Below are 16,985 nucleotides of genomic sequence, written 5' to 3'. Positions count from 1 at the left end.
CCACACTAAAAGACCATTCACAGTACCTCGCACATCGTTCTACTTGTCCTATTTGCCGAATTCCAATTCATGTTTTTTCGGTGGAGCAAATTTATAAAATAATCAGATAAAATGTGCGACTACAAGCTATCCGAGCGGGCCTACACTAAGCTGATATTCCACGCCGCCAAGTATCCCCACCAGGCGGTAAACGGGCTGCTACTGGCCGAGAAATCGTCGAAGGGCTCTCTGGTAGAGATTGTGGATTCGATTCCCCTCTTCCACCAGTGCCTCTATGTAACCCCAATGGCTGAGGTGGCCCTCATGCAGGTAATTAACAATTGCCGGACCACAAATGTAGGTCAGCTTATATCCGGGCGGATGTCGAGGGGTTGTAGTACCCCTATCCGGACTAGAGCATTTACCAAATGAACTTTAGTCCCATATGGTGGTTTTGAATGAAAATTTTATAAAATTCTGGCTTATGGTTTTATACCAAATAGTGCTACTCGCTTAGGCACAGTCCATAATAATCCAATCCTTATAATCCATCCCCCTCTTACAGATCGATGCCTACGCCGAACGCGAAGGTCTGGTGATTGGTGGATACTATGCCGCATCGGAGAACTTCTATGAAAACCAGATTGACAAAGTGCCGGCCACAAAGATTGCCGACAAAATACAGGAGAATTTCAAAAACGCTTGCTTCGCGGTGGTGGACAACAAGCTGGTGACCCTGCAGCATGACCGACCCGCCATACAGGTCTTCAGCAGCTCTAGCGAGTCCGGCTCTGGGAGCGCCCGATGGTCAAAGGCCAAGTTTACGCTGGCGCAGTCGTCCCAAACTCTCGAGGGCGTTTCTCTGCTGCTTAAGCGCGGAGCAATGCGCGACGTGGTGGATTTCGACAATCATCTGGATAATCCGGAGAATGATTGGACCAATGACTTTCTGAATCAGTCGCTAAACGACCTGCAGAAGCTTTACTAGTCGCTTGTTTTTTTTTCCAACGTACGTACGTTTGTTTTAGGGTAGCAAATTCTTAAATAGCATTTGGAAGAGCATTCGGAATTTCAACCTTGCAATTTAATTTATTGTAATTACAATTGGATTTCAGTAATCTTTAGAATAATGCATATAAGTTAAATAACATTCAACTAATTAATAAATAATCAATTCTTTTATCTTGTATGCGTCAAATTTTGTCTATAGTCCGGTTCCGTCCGTCCTTTCAGTCTGTCCGTCCGTATTATTCACGTAATATCAGATTTGTGTCCTGTTCGGTTTCTGTCTCGAGTAAACCTAAGCGTGTTACAATTATTGTTAATAAATACAGATGAATAATATGTATATAATTTTGCTCTTGGTTTTCCTGGCTTGTAAATTTAAATATTTTACAACAATATTGTAATATCGCGATTGCTGATTATACATAGGTATACATAATACGTACTTATATGGATATATCGGAGATCGAAAGTATCGCAAAAACGTTTATTAATTTCAGTGTATTGTATATTTCCATATTATATCTGATCGAACGCATAACGAACTCTTTACACCGTACACTTAATGTACATACATATACTGGGGGGAATTACGGATTACCAATAACGGATAACGGATTACGGGACTCTGGATCTCGGATCTCCAACAGGTTCGTGCCATTCTGGGCATTTTGCTCTTAGATATTTGATTTGCCATTTACTGTTTGCTTTTTGAGTTCTGATTGTGAGTATTCTGGATATGACGAGGAGGAGCAGTATGCGTGTGTATAATATCATAGTTTAGTTCTGTCGTGGATAGTTGCTTGCTTGAGTATTTTTCACCCGGTGTCCGCTGGAGGGTATGGGCAGGTGTGGGTGTGGTCGTGGTCGTGGGTTGGGGATGGGTCTAAAACGGATTCTATATGGGGGGGCGCCTTTTGATTATATCCTAGCTATACAAGTGCGCCTGAACACGCAAGCATTTATCAGTATGTACGAGTATGAGGCCTGTCCACATCATGATGTATGTTGGTTTTGGTTTTGGTTTTGGTTGGTGTGTCTGTGTTCCGGTCCACCACATGTTATGTTAGTTGATCTATAAGAATGCAATAGAGAAGTTATGAGTCAGTGAGATGCGATCGGGGAGTATCGGGGGTAAGATTAGCGAATAACACCCAAAACGGAAGATGGTTTTTGGTTTTGCAATTTTGAAAGTATCTAGGGATGTGTGTGTGTGCAAATCGATATTCATATCTTTGAGCTACTACGTGATGAGATTGTGGTGGGTGGGATGTGTATCTGAGGGGTGTTGGGGATTGCATCTAGAGCTTGCCACCTCCGATATTTACCATTCCCGCGGACAGAGAGTTGATGGCATCTTCCACCGTCGGCTTGTGTCGATCGATTTTAGATGAGTTTATGGGCGAGAAGTTGTCTACGATTGCAAGCGTGAACGAATACACATATACAGATAGATATAGAAACACAAAAAGCGATTTCAAAGCAAATCTCAAGTGCCAATTACCGAGATCACCACTCGAACTGGAGTCCGTAAAACTGGGTGTGCCCTCTGTCCATGTGGGAGTGGAGCCCTCACCTGAAGCGGGCGGTGTCCAGGCCAGGCCGCCGCGGGAACCGTACTGGCTGCTCGAAGACGTGTCCACCGCCAGGAGTGTGTCCAGGTGCACCTCAGAGACGCTGTTGGTTAAATTTATAGACTTTTATGTCCTCGTTCCTTTTTTAATTACTTACCTCACAATGTCCTCCTTGTAGGAGCCACGATAGGCGGGTCCGATGTTCATCTTTCGGTCCAGATAGCCCGATTGCTGCGACTGCTGGTGCTGCTGATGATGATGGTGGTGGTGGTGCTGATGGTGGTGGGACCGACGCCCCATCGAAGAGGTGCTGTTCTTGTTCGAGCTGTCCTCGGAGATGTCGTCAAAGGCGGGGGGCGGGGTCGAGCTGCATGATGGCGTTGTGCCTAGCGATACGATGAGATCAGAGCAGAACATACAACGGAATGAGTGAACGCTAAAGTCAACTGTAAAATATACAAAAATAATATCTAATGTCTAGTGGCTAAAGCATAGATGTAGGAAGAGAAGCTACTCCCGAAGCTTATCCCCGGCCCGTCGATGTGCCTTCGCTTTCGGGTATCGTAGAGGGTGCTGCCTTGGGGGCCCGCCTCTTGGGGCGGCGGCCTTTCTGGGGAGCGGGAGGACTCCTCGGAACCGTTTCCGTTTCTGGTGTGAGCCGCGGCAAAGGCCTTTTAGGCCGACGAGTGGCCTCCAGCTCTCGCTTCACCTCTAGAAAAGTACTGACCGACTGCAGCAAGTTTTCTTCCTGATCCTGGGGATTATCGCAGTCTTCGCCTCCCAAAGCCAGATCTACATAGTGAAGATATCGCTGGCGCTTCTGTTGCCGCTTCAGTTTCTCTTGAACCCCGCGCCGCGGCGAACGTTGGCTTGGAATACTACCCGAGGATCGGGATCGTCCAGTTCGATAGCTATCCGCCCGAATGGGAGGAAAGTTGCGCACTATCGACCCCACCGAGGAGCGTTCACTGCGCGCCACAAAACTGTTCTGCCGCTGGAAGATGTCCACGTGGTTCAGAAGTCGTGGGGGCTGTCGCCGAAAGCTGCTCTCGGACCGAGCGGTGGAATAGGTCGAGTGTAGAGATTCCCTACGTCGCAAGGAGGAGCGTCTCAGTAGAGCCACCGTGGGCTCTACTAGAGGAGCTGGAGGAGCACTAGCTGGACCATTGTCAGTGGTATCGAACAAATCATGCAATTCCAGCCAATCCTGGACGTTGCTGGGCGATCGCCGGTCGCCGAATCGGGGCATGCCCTCGACCTGGGGCACTTGGAGAGTGTGGGCTGCCACAGAAATAGGATTAGTAGTGTGCGGTTCTGTACCTGGAGTCGAACGATCCTGGGCATCTTTGCGTCGAGGTGAACCACGTGGTGGCACGGGCGGTGGCACCCGCGCCTTGAGATTGCTGGGCGCCGGGGTTCGCTGCTTAACGGGTGGTGGCGCCCGCTCATTGCTGGCCGAACCAGAAGCGGCACCTGATCCTGCCCCGCTACCTCCTGCGTGGCCTCCTCCCACTGCAGCTGGCGTTGGCTCCGTGGTGGGCGGTTTGGCTGGCTGGTGGATCTTGCCGCTGCTGTGCGAGTGCGAGGCGTGAACCGCTAAGGAGGATCGAAAAACGGATTACTTAACAGGATCATTTCTTTTCAGATTGGTGGGTGCTCCACTTACGCCTCGTGGCCGCCTCGTTGTCGCTGTCGATGGAGCGCTGAATGGCCTTGGAGAGGCTTTTTCTCTTCGAGGGCGAGTGCTTGAGCGCTGAAAAAGTTAATTAGAATTTAAAGTTAATCAAAGATCCTAGCCAAAAGATTGGGGGTCAAAAAGCATAGCACTCCGAAAGCAACTAGGCAAAGCCAAAGAGCAATACGGTTGCCAGGATGCCACGAGGACAACGACTAACGTGAGATTGAGAGGCATGCTTTGCGTCCATTTCGAAATCAATTAAAACCAAGAGGTGCACATAAAACATACATATATCTCGTTATTAAACATATTAGATAAGATCGGTGTAAGTGAAAAAGAATACAAGTATAATCAAATAAAAAGATATCTTTGATCGTTTAGTTTCATTACCTATGTAGCTGGTTACCAAGGTACGAAATTTTCTGTGATTCCCTTTGATCTCTGGGAGATCCACTATATGCGTAGGTGGAGAAAGTGATTGTGAATGCATTCGAGACATGGTTAAAAAGAAAGCAGAGAACAGAGCGATGTTGAGAAGGCTTGATTGATTCAGATTGACGGCTTCTACTCAGGCCAAGTGTACCATATTGCATTTTTGCTGCCCACATCGATCGATAGATAAACCCAAATTAGCAAGCTACTAGTGTGTCTAATGGTGTGTCTGTTGTGTAGTTTTTAGTGTAGCGTGTTTGGTCTAATTAGCTACTCAAAAAGTCTGGAACCGGAACTGAGTGCTTGCATAACTCGGCCAACTGCACACAAAAATGCCTTACAGTACGAGTACTTAGCCCGACTTCCACGACCGGTCCACTTACGGGAGGGTATCTTGCGGAACACGGTCTTGGCCATAAAGTTTTGGAATCTTTGAGCATAGAACGATGGCCGGCAGACCGAGACGGTTTCCTATAGGATTGTACAAAGTTATTAATTCAATTTCCTTAAAAGCATCTTTATGAAAAAATTTTGTGTTAAAATCATGTATATTTTTAGGTTACCACCTTTGCCTTATATCTTTTTCTAAGGAGTGCTCACCCCATCGTGTATGATGCTTTTGAATGTGTGCTCCAGTTTCTTCTTCAGCCTGTAGGACTGCAGAATATCGATGATACCAATGTAGAGCAAAAGGCGTTCGCCTTTTTCACTTCTCGCTGGGATTCCACCAGGTCTGCAAGGATGACACGTTAGTTTTATAGTCCATGTATTCCGTACAATACTTACGGCACATCCTCCTCGTCGTCGATGGGTTCACTCTCCGCCTGGATGCTCTCCATGGCCGTGGAGTGGGCCACCAGGCGCTGGCGGTTCACAGACCTGTATGCCGCACTAGATTAGCTCTCAGTTTAAATCCGTAATTTCAATAGCTACTCCATTTGGGATACTCACTTGTTCCGGCTGATGCCCGTGGCTGCATCACGATCCTTGCCGTCGCCATCCAGGCCATCCAACGGGTCGTCCACATCCACATCGGAGTCCTCGGCCAATGGCGCCCTCACAGGTTTTCTGTGCTCGCTCTGCTTCTCCTTCAAAGCCACGTCCAGATTGTGGACGCCCAGGAGCAGGGAGTAGTCCATGATTTTGAAGGACTCCAGCACCGTGCAATCCCGTTGAATGGTCTTGATCAGTGCCGAATAGGTCTCCGCCTCCAGGAAGATGCCGTTTGGATGCTGCTCCATAAAGTCCAGGTCCTTGTAAGTGGGTGACTTTTTGGACCGCTCAGCCTTGTTCGCTTTGCGCTTGAAGGTGGAGCCTTTCAGGTCATATTTCAGATGCATCTTCACGGACGATGGCAGCAGGTTGTTCATGACCACCAGACGAATGTTTTTGGCGTTGCTCGTTTGCAGGCAGTACAAGCCGAAGAACTTTGGCAATAGCGTGCGCGGATTTTGATTTAGATTCATATAGTAACTGAAAGATATAGGGACATATAGGATATGTTTTTAAAGACAAGAAGGTACTCGTACCCAGGCAGTAGTTTCTGTAAGAATTCACCCTCCTTGTGTTGCACCGTTTTAATGATGAACTCGTCGTCGTCCGTCAGGTAGAATATCGAGCCGGAAGCACCAGGATTGGACAGTTCCCTCAGCGGGGACGTGCACATGGACATCTACAATTAATATGTGTTTGTATTAATTATTTCATAGAATTAAGTTTATAATCTAACCATAAAATCATCTGGCTGGATGCCAAAAAGATCCCGAAAGTAGCGAAAAGCGATGGGCGCATAGATCTTGTATCTAAACTCGCTATAGTGGTGGGCAGGTGTAAGGCTAGATCCCTCTGGCGGAAAGGTAATGCTCTCGATCTCCCAGAAATCCATCATAAGCAAGTCGCGCTTGGGCTTCGAGGCCAGGCTTCCGACCTAAAAAGAGATTATGAGTGTGAAAACTCTTTAGAAAATCTATTGTATCTTTCGATTCATATTTTGGTTGGGAAATTCAAGGTTTTAAGGTATAATAAATCATAAAAATATCAATAATTCTCACTGTATGCTGAATGCCCAGTTGAATGGAGCCCATGATCTGAGACGTCTGTATCTTTTTGTACGTAATCTCGCCTCCTTCGCCGACGCGTCTGTGACCAATTTTTCGCTCCTTGTCCGCTTTGTTGGCCGCACGATTCGGACGGTTGCCCAGCTGGAATAGACCGAGAAGTACAATTGACCCTATTGGTTTCGATTAAATTGGCCTCGAGGGCCCCGACAGATGTACTTACGTCGGGCGATGCGTTGCCCACATGGTCGCCGGTGGAGGCTAAATTAAAAAACAAAAGTGGAGAGAGTTATTATTAGCTGTCATGTTTAATTCAACGCCCTATGACGCATTCCTGGTCAATCACCGCGACTTGAACTCGGACAAGCCCTCCAGAGCTTCCCACTCTCCAGTGCTAGGTCCCTAACTTCACCCACTCCATTTCACGCGAGTTACTTTCTTTTGTTATCATCCAAAAATATAAATACGAGCCGATGGAAAGTTGGTCGCTTGTCAGAAGCGGGGGAGGACTTGGGGGGTGGGGGCTCCCGAGGGGGTGCGTTTAGCTGGCTCTTCTTCTTCGACAGGCCTTTCCAGGGACAGGGGGCACACACTTCCATTTGCCAATCATTGATTTTTTTTTTTTCAAACGCTCTAACGGAGGAAAACGAGGCGATAGTTACCATTGCTGGGATCCGCTGGCTTGGCCTGGGACGTGGACGAGCTGTCCATGTCGATGGTATTGATGGTGTCGCCATCGCCGGAGGCCATCGTGGTGCTCCGTGATTTCAGCGCTCTCAGCCTACCCCGTGCTTATCGTCTGTCTTTTTGTCTCTGAGGGGGGCTTCACTAGGACATCCTGTCTGGCTGGGATTGGGTTTTGATGTCTGGCGTGGATCAGTGCGGATTATCCAATCGAGTGGGTCGGATTTTGGGGGCGGCAGGAACCTTGGCTCGTCTCTGTCGTTGGCGTCAACGTTTTTGCAATCTACGGCGATGTTGATGGCTCCTCTGCCACTGCTTTCATTTTTACTGCATACTCATAGGCGCACGGGAAGCCCTGGAAGTGGAAGCTCTCCCTTGGAAGTGCGCAGGAACACGGGCGCAGGGCTGCAAGCCCACAACATTACGACAATGCAGGGTTGTATTTCGATAAGGGTCCTAATACGCGATTCAAAACTTTGCGGCAAAAAATAAATTTGATAGGATCTTAAAAAGGTTCTTTTAAGGGTCCTAAAAACGATAAAAGCAGGGAGTAGTTTCATCCTTAATTTATAATTAAACAACCTGTTTTAAAAAGCAATTCCAATTTTATTTCATACTTTTTAATTGAAAGGTATACTCCAATAAAGAGTTCCCGAAATTTTACAATTAAAATACAATTTTATTAGCAAAGGACGAAAAACGACTAAAGCGATAAGTTTAATGCACTTTTCATGTTTTCTTTTCTATTTTTTATTAGCGTTTAGACTCTACTTCGTGTATATATATCATATGTATATATATTATATATATATTTGTTTATATAGTAAATATATGTCTGAATACAATATTATTCTGTCTTGGTATATTAGTAGTTTTGTGTTCCCGGGCAAGCTTGCTTAACCCTTTGTGGTGTTTGTTTTAGTTTTTTTTCGAATTACGTATCATACGTTCCGTTCCCTTACTTCCAAAGGCATTTATAAAATAAGCGCTTTTTAAAAATATCGCAAAAAATTACGTTTATCAGTTAAAACTCTATTTTAAAATGAAGGACTCTAGTATAAAAGTAGAAACAATTGTGATCTATATAGTAGGATTCTAACGAACTAACTGCTTAGAGCTAAGGATGCGATGGACATGACTACGGCTACCGTTGTCCACTTGTGCTGTATGGTCGAGGCCTTATCTGTGGGATAAATGGATCTGATTAAAGAAAAGGAACTAAAAATATATAGCTTATATTGATCTGGTAATAGGTATATTTAAAGCAAGATATTCGCAGTCCTTTTGAAATTAAATATTAAAATGTAGTAGAAAAACAGTATTCATTGTTAACCCATTTATTTATTTCCGTATAGGTAAATAATAGTATTATTTTTTATATGATTCTGCTAAAATTCTAATTTCCCGAGACCAGTTTGTAATGTCCCCCCACCCCGTTTACCTGAACTTACCATAGAATATAGTCTCCCGGCGCTTAGTGTAGTTCGTGCCGGACAGGATAAATGCACAGGTGATCGGGGTGGGGGATTCGATCTGATCTCTAGGAATACGGGAGCGCACGGTCATGCTGTAGAGACCACTGGGGTCCTGGTCCAAATGCGTCAGTACGGAGTCCAGTATGTGCGTGTTGAACCTGGCGACAGAATTAAATGCTGGGTTATTCAATTTCAGTCGCCGTGGGGGATCCACGGAGCGCTCAACTTACATGACCGATACCAGAGGCTGGGGGAAGACGTGCTGGACCGCACACATGATGTCCACGTCCGCACGCGAGCTGCCCATCCTAGCCTCCAGCATGAAATCCGATTCAGGAACTGGCCGTTTGAAAAAAGGGTGGCATCGGTGTTGGAAGGAGCCGAAAAAAAATCCGTGAGAATTAATCAAGTGTCAAACTAAACAATGAAGCAAAACAGCAACAAAAAGATAAAACGAGAAAACACCAAAAAAAAATAAAGAAAGACATAGTGTTCCAAAGAAAGGAATAAAACAAGACAAACAAGCCATGGTTCCGGTAACCGCAGGGACGGCCACCTGACACGCATGCAAATATGAGGGGGAATCGCACGTGCCAGCCGGGCTCTACCCTTTGGCCTCGCACACGGGGAGAAAAATGTCAACGCACACGGCTGACTTTGTAATTTGAATTCCTGCCCCAATGTACTTGGAGAAATAAGACAGACATAACCAGAAACCATGAACTAAACCTAAAATCACAGGAGTTACTTGTTTACCCCAAATAAGGGTAGTAATTATTTGTCCTAAATTAAGTTTACTTTGAATAACTTCAGTCTGCACTTTCATTATTTATGGCTGGAGCAATTTTTCTTGGCCATCATGAAGATAATTCATGGCAAAAGTTTGACAAAAATAGAAAGGAACTTGCAAAAATAGGTAACTTGTATAAACTGGCACACTGCCAAGATGACTTTAAAAAGGAGGTCTTTCTGTATGTGTGTTTACTACACATAGTTCGACGCTCTCCGGTCTGGTCTCCGGTTATTAGTGCCTTCCTAGCTTTTCTAATTTAAATTCCCCTACGCAGACATTTTCGGTGATGTTTGTTTTAAGTACATAAAACATAATTTCCATCTTTCTGTGTACCCAAACACCTAAGCAAACACAAAATGGGCACCCGACAAAGTCAAGGTGTCGTAGTGCAGTTGGGAATTTTGCGGCTGGGGGGTAGGAAGTCCTAGTGCAGGACCCACCACCACTACTGGGACGAAAGCCAACGGCAAAGGAAAAAGCACATCCTACATCTTACACTTCCTTCGTGACACCCACCGATTATTTGCAAGCGGGCACTCCGCTTATCCGTGGACTCGAAGGTCTGCACCGCGCACGTGTACTCCCCTGTCATGTTCCAGTCGGGATTCTTTATCGATATAACACCGGGCCCACTGCCCTCCATGGTGAATATTTTGGTGTCTATCTTTGACTTCATGAAGCCCTATAATGAAAAGAATGCGGAGAAAGACAAAAACGACCGCGGCATTGGCATTACATGTTAATTATTTAACCCCGTTCGACCCCCGACCTGACTCACCATGGCGAACCCCTTGACCGAGGGTATCCACTGGTAGATGGAGTGGTTGTTGAACAGCCACTTGAGGACGAATCCCTGCTCTCCGGCATCGATCTCGACCTCACAGTCAAGGACCAAAGGTGCAGGCTCCTGGTTGCGCTGCAGAGTGTAGGTACGCGGCACCCTCAGGTTGGTGATGCGCACCGACTGGGTGACTAGATATGTTCAGAGATTAGGTACTAACTCAGGATTCTAAAGATTCTAGAAGTCCCACCTGTGAGCAATGCCAGCCAGGCCACAAAAGTGGCACTGCGTCCTCTCCAGCCCGCCATGGAAACTGCCAGCGAGATGGTCCTTTTGTTTTTTGAGTTTCCCGCTTTACTCTAGAGGGTTTGTTTTTGTCCTTGCCAAGCACTGTGGTATATACTTATCGTTTATCCTTATTTACGTAGACATGGGGGCATTTAGTCACGCTCATTATCACAGAAGTCAGTTGGGATTTCGGGGGATGACAAGTGCTTTTCTTGGCCCACCGATGAGCTTAGCACCTGTACGGACGACTGGCGGGAGGACATCTCGCGTTCAACTCGCAACTAAGGCCATTAAGTTTAACGGCCTGGGCCATTCAAAGTTTTTCCACAAAAACACAGCACTATTTGGTCTAAAAGGAAAATGGACTCGTAGTTTGGAATGTGCGGGTGCCAGAATTCGGTCCGTAGGGCCGAATTGTGCCAAGCGGAGTGGAGTTTGCCGCTCGGCTGCTGCTGCTGATGCTAATGCTGATGATTCTGCTCCTGGCAGATACGAATAGTTAGTGTTGGCACTGTTACGGTTATGCTTCCAGACGAAGCTTTTAATGTTTTAACACTGGAAGGCCCAGCGGCGTCTAATGAGAGCCAGAGTCGGAATGGGAGCTTTTTGGTAAGCGACACCACACGTCTCCTTTTGTCCTTTGAGCCAAAAAACAGCTGGCTGGCGAAAAGGACGCATGCGCCCTTAAAAAATCACGGTTAAATCAGGGTTGCCATATCCAAATTATAAATATCGTACCGAAGTTTTATAAAAATATATATTTTATTGAAAGTACTTTTGCAATTGTCGTACAGATAAACTTAGGGCTAATTTACGACTGACCAAGCTTGAGTTAATTGTCTTCCTTGTCGTCTCGGGATTGAAGCTTTCCAAGCTTCCCTAAGAACTTTCCGAAGTTAATTCCGAAGATAATTCCGAAGTTAGAACCCGAATGATTTTGCTGCGATCAGCATGGAAAATTTGGCTAGCAATTGGAATGCCAAAAAGGGGAATCGCGGTGGCATGATTCCAGCGGATGTTTAGTCTAATATTGTTTTGCTGGTGCCGACCGAATAGGGGGAGTTTGTTTATGTTTATGAATGACTCAAGCTTGGCTTGCCGTTTATGTTGTAGGTGCGAGTGTGGGGATAAATGTGTAAGAGCTCGTGGGAACTCACTGCTCGTGGGAAGTGCAGAAATAATTGTTTATAATATTAATATAGATTAAACTTCTAGTTAATTTCCATGCCAGAGGTGCTTTGGAGGGAAATTCAAAAGGATTTCAGACTCAGGATTTATAAAACTGACGGCTTTATTTATCAATCTTTAGAGATTCTCCAATAACCAAAGCAATATCTTCTTGTATTATATAGTTTATTAAATTTTCAATAACATCAGCAAAATTCTTAGACTAAGTTATAGTTAATAGTGTTCCTCTTGATCGGATGTGTTACATTTACACGCACACACACGCACACTTACACATGAATAGTACTTGTATGTTATAGATATAGGTCCTGAACCCAGAATCCAGTATCCAGAATCTAGAATCCCGAAACCAGATCTCTAGAATTCACATTAAAAGTATGCTATAAATGTGCAATGCATCGGGCTTACAGAGATACTATATGCATATGTCTATATGCGCCGATATACTCGTGGACTGGGCAACTATAGCCGTGGCTGCTTAGCTTTGGTCGCATTTTAAAACTCGTGTGCTGGCTGGCCTCCTAAATCCTACAGATACAGATACGTACATCTACTGATCACTACTGGCTGCTGGGACTGGGATCGGTTTGATTTGATGCGGGAAGTTAAAACGTGCTTAGATCGAAACTGAAATCACCATTTAATTGGACTGTACACTAGCCAAAAGATTGGGCGTTCCCCTTTAGTCGCTGGCCTCCTCCTGGCCGCCGCCCTGGTGCAAGTGGTGACCAATCAGGGTCTCGATGCGGAAGTCCTTGGCGCTGGTCTGCTTGCTGGTCCTCAGGACCAGGGGTTCGCTGTCGAAGCGGGTCCTTGGGCTGGAGGCTATTCGCGACGGAGAACTGTTGGAGGCCTCGGCATGGTCGAAGATCAGCGCGTCTGGCGGCGCATCCAGACGATTTGTGCAGGCGCTGTCCACCGAGTCCGATATGTGTGAATCCTCCTGCTCGTTGCCGCTCTCCACGTCGATCTTGTCCTCGCAGGAATCTTCGTCTGCGTCGGCTTCAGCATCCACTTCAGCCTCCGTGTCCGGATCGTCGTTGTACGAATTGAGATCCATGTAGCCGCCGCCTGGAAGTGCATCCCTGTAGTTCGGATGGCCGGGAATACCACCCGCAGCACTGGCCATAGTCGCCACATCGAAAGGGTAGGGGCTTTTGTACTTGGCGGCTCTGCTGCCCTCAGACCCGGCTCCTGATCCGCCGCCCGACCCGCTGCTGTGTGGCAGTGCGTCCAGGACATCCCGACCGCCCCGATTGATGAACGGCAGGCGATCGAACTTGTCTCCCGACTGGTTTCCTCCGTAAAACGAGGCCTCGGCGTTGGCAAAGAAGTTAAACTTCTTGTCTGCTCGCAGAGCGGAATCGAATATATCCGCCGGGTTGTGGACCACATCGAAGTCTCGGCTTCCGTTGAAATTTGGAACATTGAAGTGAACCGGAACCAGCGGCACTGGTTTACGAATCCAAAATGGCGATAGTGTGCCGAATACCGCCGGAAACGAAAACCGCTGCATGGTGGGAGCCCTTTTGTATCGCTTCCGCCGCCGCAGGAAACTACCATTATCGAACATATCCTCCGCCAGCGGATCCAGGGTCCAGAAGTTGCCCTTGCCAGGATTTCCTGGTTCGCGGGGCACCTTGATGAAGCAGTCGTTAAGGCTTAGGTTGTGTCGGATGGAGTTTTGCCAGGCGGGGAACTTATCCTTGTAGTACGGGAATCTGGAAAGGTGACCAGATGTTGTATTTTTGAGAACTCAATTCAAGTATGATTTAAAAACTAAGATATATACGAAAGTAAAAGAAAACATGGAGTGGAAGCCATTGTTACTCAAATAAGTATGCAAGAACTTTATCCTCTTTGGATTAGTTCGATTACCAGTTAATATTATAAATTTCTTATTAAATAATATCATAATTTTTAAGTTTTAACATATTTTAGTCAATTGAAAACATTGTAACTTCACCTACCGTGACATAATAAAATCACAGATCCCGCTAAGCGTGAGTTTCTTGTGCGGAGACTGCAGAATGGCCATGGTGATGAGGGCGATGTAGGAGTACGGCGGCTTTACCAACGGACCGCCGCTAGACCCCGAACCGTCTCCGACACCAGAGCCACTCCCGCTGCCGCCGCTGCCCAGAGCCGACGGCTCGATGTCGCTGTCGTCACAGGCCATGGACATGGCGTCTGAGACGGCGGCGGCTCGCGAGGATCCGTTTCCGCCGGACGATCCTCGGTGGGTTTTGTGCAGCGGCGGAGAGAGCGAGACGCTGTCGTGGAGTGTATGCATGGGATCCGTGCTGGTGTGCATCTTGTGGAGATTGTAGGATTGGCTTAATTTTAATTTTTAAGAGGACGCAACACTTTATTTTATTAAATTGGTTGGGCTTTGGCTATTTTGTTCAGGAACTGTGTTCTTTTTGTTTTCTGTTTCGTGCCGCACTAGCTTCACTTGGCATTTGGATTTTTAGCTTTGACACCGTTATCATTTAACCGTTGTAATGGCCGCTTCCGTTTCCGATTCGCTATTAAGGATAACTGTACACGCGGGCCAGCAGCGGAAATGGGCAGAAGTTTCGAAGCGCGTCCGTGTGAGGCGGAATCCGCTGGCCAAATGTTAACTGAATCGCAACGAAAACGAAAATCTTCTCGCCCAAAATGTTTTTCTACATAACTCAAACATTTATTTATGAAAAACCGCTGCCATTGCCGCTGCCGCCGACGTTTCCCTGAGCTTTTGTGTTGCCGCTGCTATGTTTTCGTATCTCGAATAACTGTGATTCTACTGCCGGCGTCAACGACAACTGCGACAGAGGCAGAGGCAGCATCCCTGCGGAGCTGCCAACAGAGCACAGTGGCCAGAGCGAGACCAGGACCTCTCGTTCTCTTCTGGGGGATGGGATGACATGAACCAATCTATGGCGCTCTCGTATTCGCCATCTCACTTTCGCTTGCTTGCCGTGCAAGGATATCCATGTACGTGTGTGTGTGTGTGTGTCACGTAATAACATAAAATGGTGGAGTGCTGCCTGTAAATGTGATATTTGTGTTTTCCTCTCCAAGCGGCGGCAAATTGGCAGAAGCCAAAATTCAAGGATGGTAGGTAGGTGGATGGTGGGTGGCAGGCTGGCACGTAGGGATGGAGAGTCCTGCCCAGCAGGAGGGAGCGGGAGGATAAACATTTTGCGCAAATTTAGATACCTTTTGCAGCTTTGACGTCGTGGCTCTTAATAATGTTTCATTATGTCAGCCACATGGAGGCAGGCATTCGTCTCTCTTTCGGCCCTCCTCCTGGCCTCCACCTACCGCCCCCTGGCCTTCCCTCCTGCCGTTCAAATGTTAGCATTTTTATGTGCGAATGTTTTTCTAACCGTATGTCGACGTTTCTCCGGGTTTCTCTCGGCTTCGCATTCTCATTCATGTCCCTCCCAGGCTCCCCCTAGTATTCTTTTTTTTTTTTTGGTAGTTGCCCGGAGAATGGGTATTGTATGCGCCATTTTTGCCAACATCCTCTAAACACAATGGTAAGATATGGCTGGAGAAGGAGCGATGGGAGGACCATGGAGCAGAAGTAGTTTTGTATACTGTAGTGTACATGTGTTTGCTGCATTTGTATCCAAGTGAGTTTTGTATTATTTCTCTTTTTCATTTTCGCTGTTTTTGTTCTCCAGTTGTTAGACATTATTGTTGTAGTTGTAATAGTAGCAGTAGCTGTAGTTGTAGTCGGTGGGTGGGTGTGTGTTGGTTGGGTGTTTTGGGAGCCTTCCCTTTTCAAATTAAACATTCAGTAGTCACTTTTATTTGTTGTACTTTGTTCAAATTAGTTTTCCAGTTTTACGGAAGTTACATACACACACAGGCGCACTCACAAACACACACACACACACATACAGAGAGAGAAGTAGACGTTCGCACACAATAATGGCCGCCATCTTTCTATTCAGGACAATATTGATATCGCCTCCTCCTCTTGGCATCGTTTTCATTATTCTATTTTAGCTTTGCCATCCCCCATCCCCCATCCACCCCAGCCCCAATCCACCCTCCTCTGTTACACTTGCGAATCAATGATTTTTTGGCTAGATTTTGAGGGGCGTGGCATTCCGATTCCGTTATGTATCCTTAGCCCCATGTAGTTGTATTGGTATTAGGAAGGTTTTAGAAAAGGGCTCTCTCTGCAGGATATTGGCATTTGTCCGTTGAGCCATTTAGTTGCGGAAAATTTATTGCGGTGGGTATCTCCCCCCTTGGTCTTCTTTATGAGCAAACAAAGGATTTTTATGCTTCTGGATCAAAGTTGTTCGAGCAAGGATACGTAATCAAGTTTCTTGATTTTGGTTATTTTTTTTTACTAAATCTGATTTTTGGAAAAAGAAAAAAATATAAGGGCTTATGGGGTAAACTACATTTTAACTTAAGACATGGGGCTTCTAATATGTATAAGCCTCTGCAGATACCAGTATTATTATATTACATGGTATTGCAATACTTAATTTTATCTCTCCTTTATAAAACTATAGATTAATTTTAATATCCCAGCCATTTGAAGAAGTATTATGCTTATCTCTTATCCCTTTGCCCTTTCATATCATCCCACTTAATCCCCACAACATTTCCCTATCGTTTTTCCAAAATATTTGCTCTGTCAATCCACTTTTCATTACTTATCCTTAGGCCGGACAGTTGCCATGGCAATTAAAGGCATCCTTTCCCTCTCTAACGCCAATCCGTGGCCACATCCGTATCCGTATCCTTGTCCCCTGTTAATCTACGGTTAATCATCGCTTTAGCACAGCAGGAGTCCTGGGCAAAGGACGAAGAACTCGGTACTTTGATGACCAGTTGAGCGTGAGGATGCGATGCATTGAAGCTTTCGCAGGGGAACAATTAACTTATGGCCAAACAATAACGCCCAGGAATGCACGCTGACAGGAACCAGCCACCAGGAGGACATCCTGCTCAGCTATATACATTCATACATATATATATTTCTTCGTCCTCCGAACAAACTGCAGCAACAGCGGCATGATCCAGCAATAATCCCTCTT

At 46.1% G+C, this 16,985-nt stretch overlaps 4 protein-coding genes across 5 annotated transcripts; 1 reads left to right on the top strand and 3 right to left on the bottom strand.

Moving 5' to 3' along the window:
* On the top strand, positions 1–1,161 carry EMC8-9 (ER membrane protein complex subunit 8/9). The gene is made up of 2 exons (XM_017235466.3): positions 1–309; positions 545–1,161. Exons 1-2 carry the CDS (start codon positions 112–114, stop codon positions 965–967), a joined length of 621 nt encoding a protein of 206 aa, XP_017090955.2. The 5' UTR covers positions 1–111; the 3' UTR covers positions 968–1,161.
* Positions 1,162–1,766: 605 nt separating this feature from the next.
* PIP5K59B (Phosphatidylinositol 4-phosphate 5-kinase 59B) lies at positions 1,767–7,766 on the bottom strand. Its single transcript, XM_017235455.3, has 16 exons — positions 7,388–7,766; positions 6,949–6,986; positions 6,720–6,869; positions 6,398–6,595; positions 6,198–6,340; positions 5,620–6,141; positions 5,455–5,559; positions 5,269–5,401; positions 5,052–5,139; positions 4,627–4,689; positions 4,225–4,311; positions 3,879–4,154; positions 2,716–2,944; positions 2,489–2,661; positions 2,313–2,398; positions 1,767–2,059 (listed from the first exon to the last, which is right to left on the bottom strand). The coding sequence occupies exons 1-16, from the start codon at positions 7,473–7,475 to the stop codon at positions 2,051–2,053; spliced, it is 2,388 nt and encodes a 795-aa protein (XP_017090944.2). The 5' UTR covers positions 7,476–7,766; the 3' UTR covers positions 1,767–2,050.
* Positions 7,767–8,083: 317 nt separating this feature from the next.
* On the bottom strand, positions 8,084–11,938 carry LOC108121366 (uncharacterized). Of its 2 annotated transcripts, XM_017235403.3 has the most exons (7): positions 11,485–11,938; positions 10,709–11,429; positions 10,456–10,649; positions 10,194–10,359; positions 9,115–9,223; positions 8,861–9,042; positions 8,086–8,592 (listed from the first exon to the last, which is right to left on the bottom strand). In XM_017235403.3, the coding sequence occupies exons 2-7, from the start codon at positions 10,764–10,766 to the stop codon at positions 8,513–8,515; spliced, it is 789 nt and encodes a 262-aa protein (XP_017090892.1). In that variant the 5' UTR covers positions 10,767–11,429; positions 11,485–11,938; the 3' UTR covers positions 8,086–8,512. The 2 variants fall into 2 exon arrangements, with proteins under 2 accessions (XP_017090893.1, XP_017090892.1); XM_017235404.3 differs by lacking the exons at positions 10,194–10,359; positions 10,456–10,649; positions 10,709–11,429; positions 11,485–11,938 and adding an exon at positions 9,683–9,740 and having other exon boundaries at positions 8,084–8,592.
* Positions 11,939–12,147: 209 nt separating this feature from the next.
* Positions 12,148–14,759, bottom strand: fd59A (forkhead domain 59A). The gene is made up of 2 exons (XM_017235397.3): positions 13,905–14,759; positions 12,148–13,655 (listed from the first exon to the last, which is right to left on the bottom strand). The coding sequence occupies exons 1-2, from the start codon at positions 14,246–14,248 to the stop codon at positions 12,617–12,619; spliced, it is 1,383 nt and encodes a 460-aa protein (XP_017090886.2). The 5' UTR covers positions 14,249–14,759; the 3' UTR covers positions 12,148–12,616.
* Between the last annotated feature and the right edge of the window lie 2,226 nt (positions 14,760–16,985).

This window comes from Drosophila bipectinata, chromosome 2R, assembly GCF_030179905.1.
Source record: "Drosophila bipectinata strain 14024-0381.07 chromosome 2R, DbipHiC1v2, whole genome shotgun sequence".
Taxonomy (NCBI): Eukaryota; Metazoa; Arthropoda; class Insecta; order Diptera; family Drosophilidae; genus Drosophila; species Drosophila bipectinata.
The sequence above is the reverse complement of the archived record's forward strand: the minus strand, read 5'-3'. Positions and strand labels throughout refer to the sequence as shown.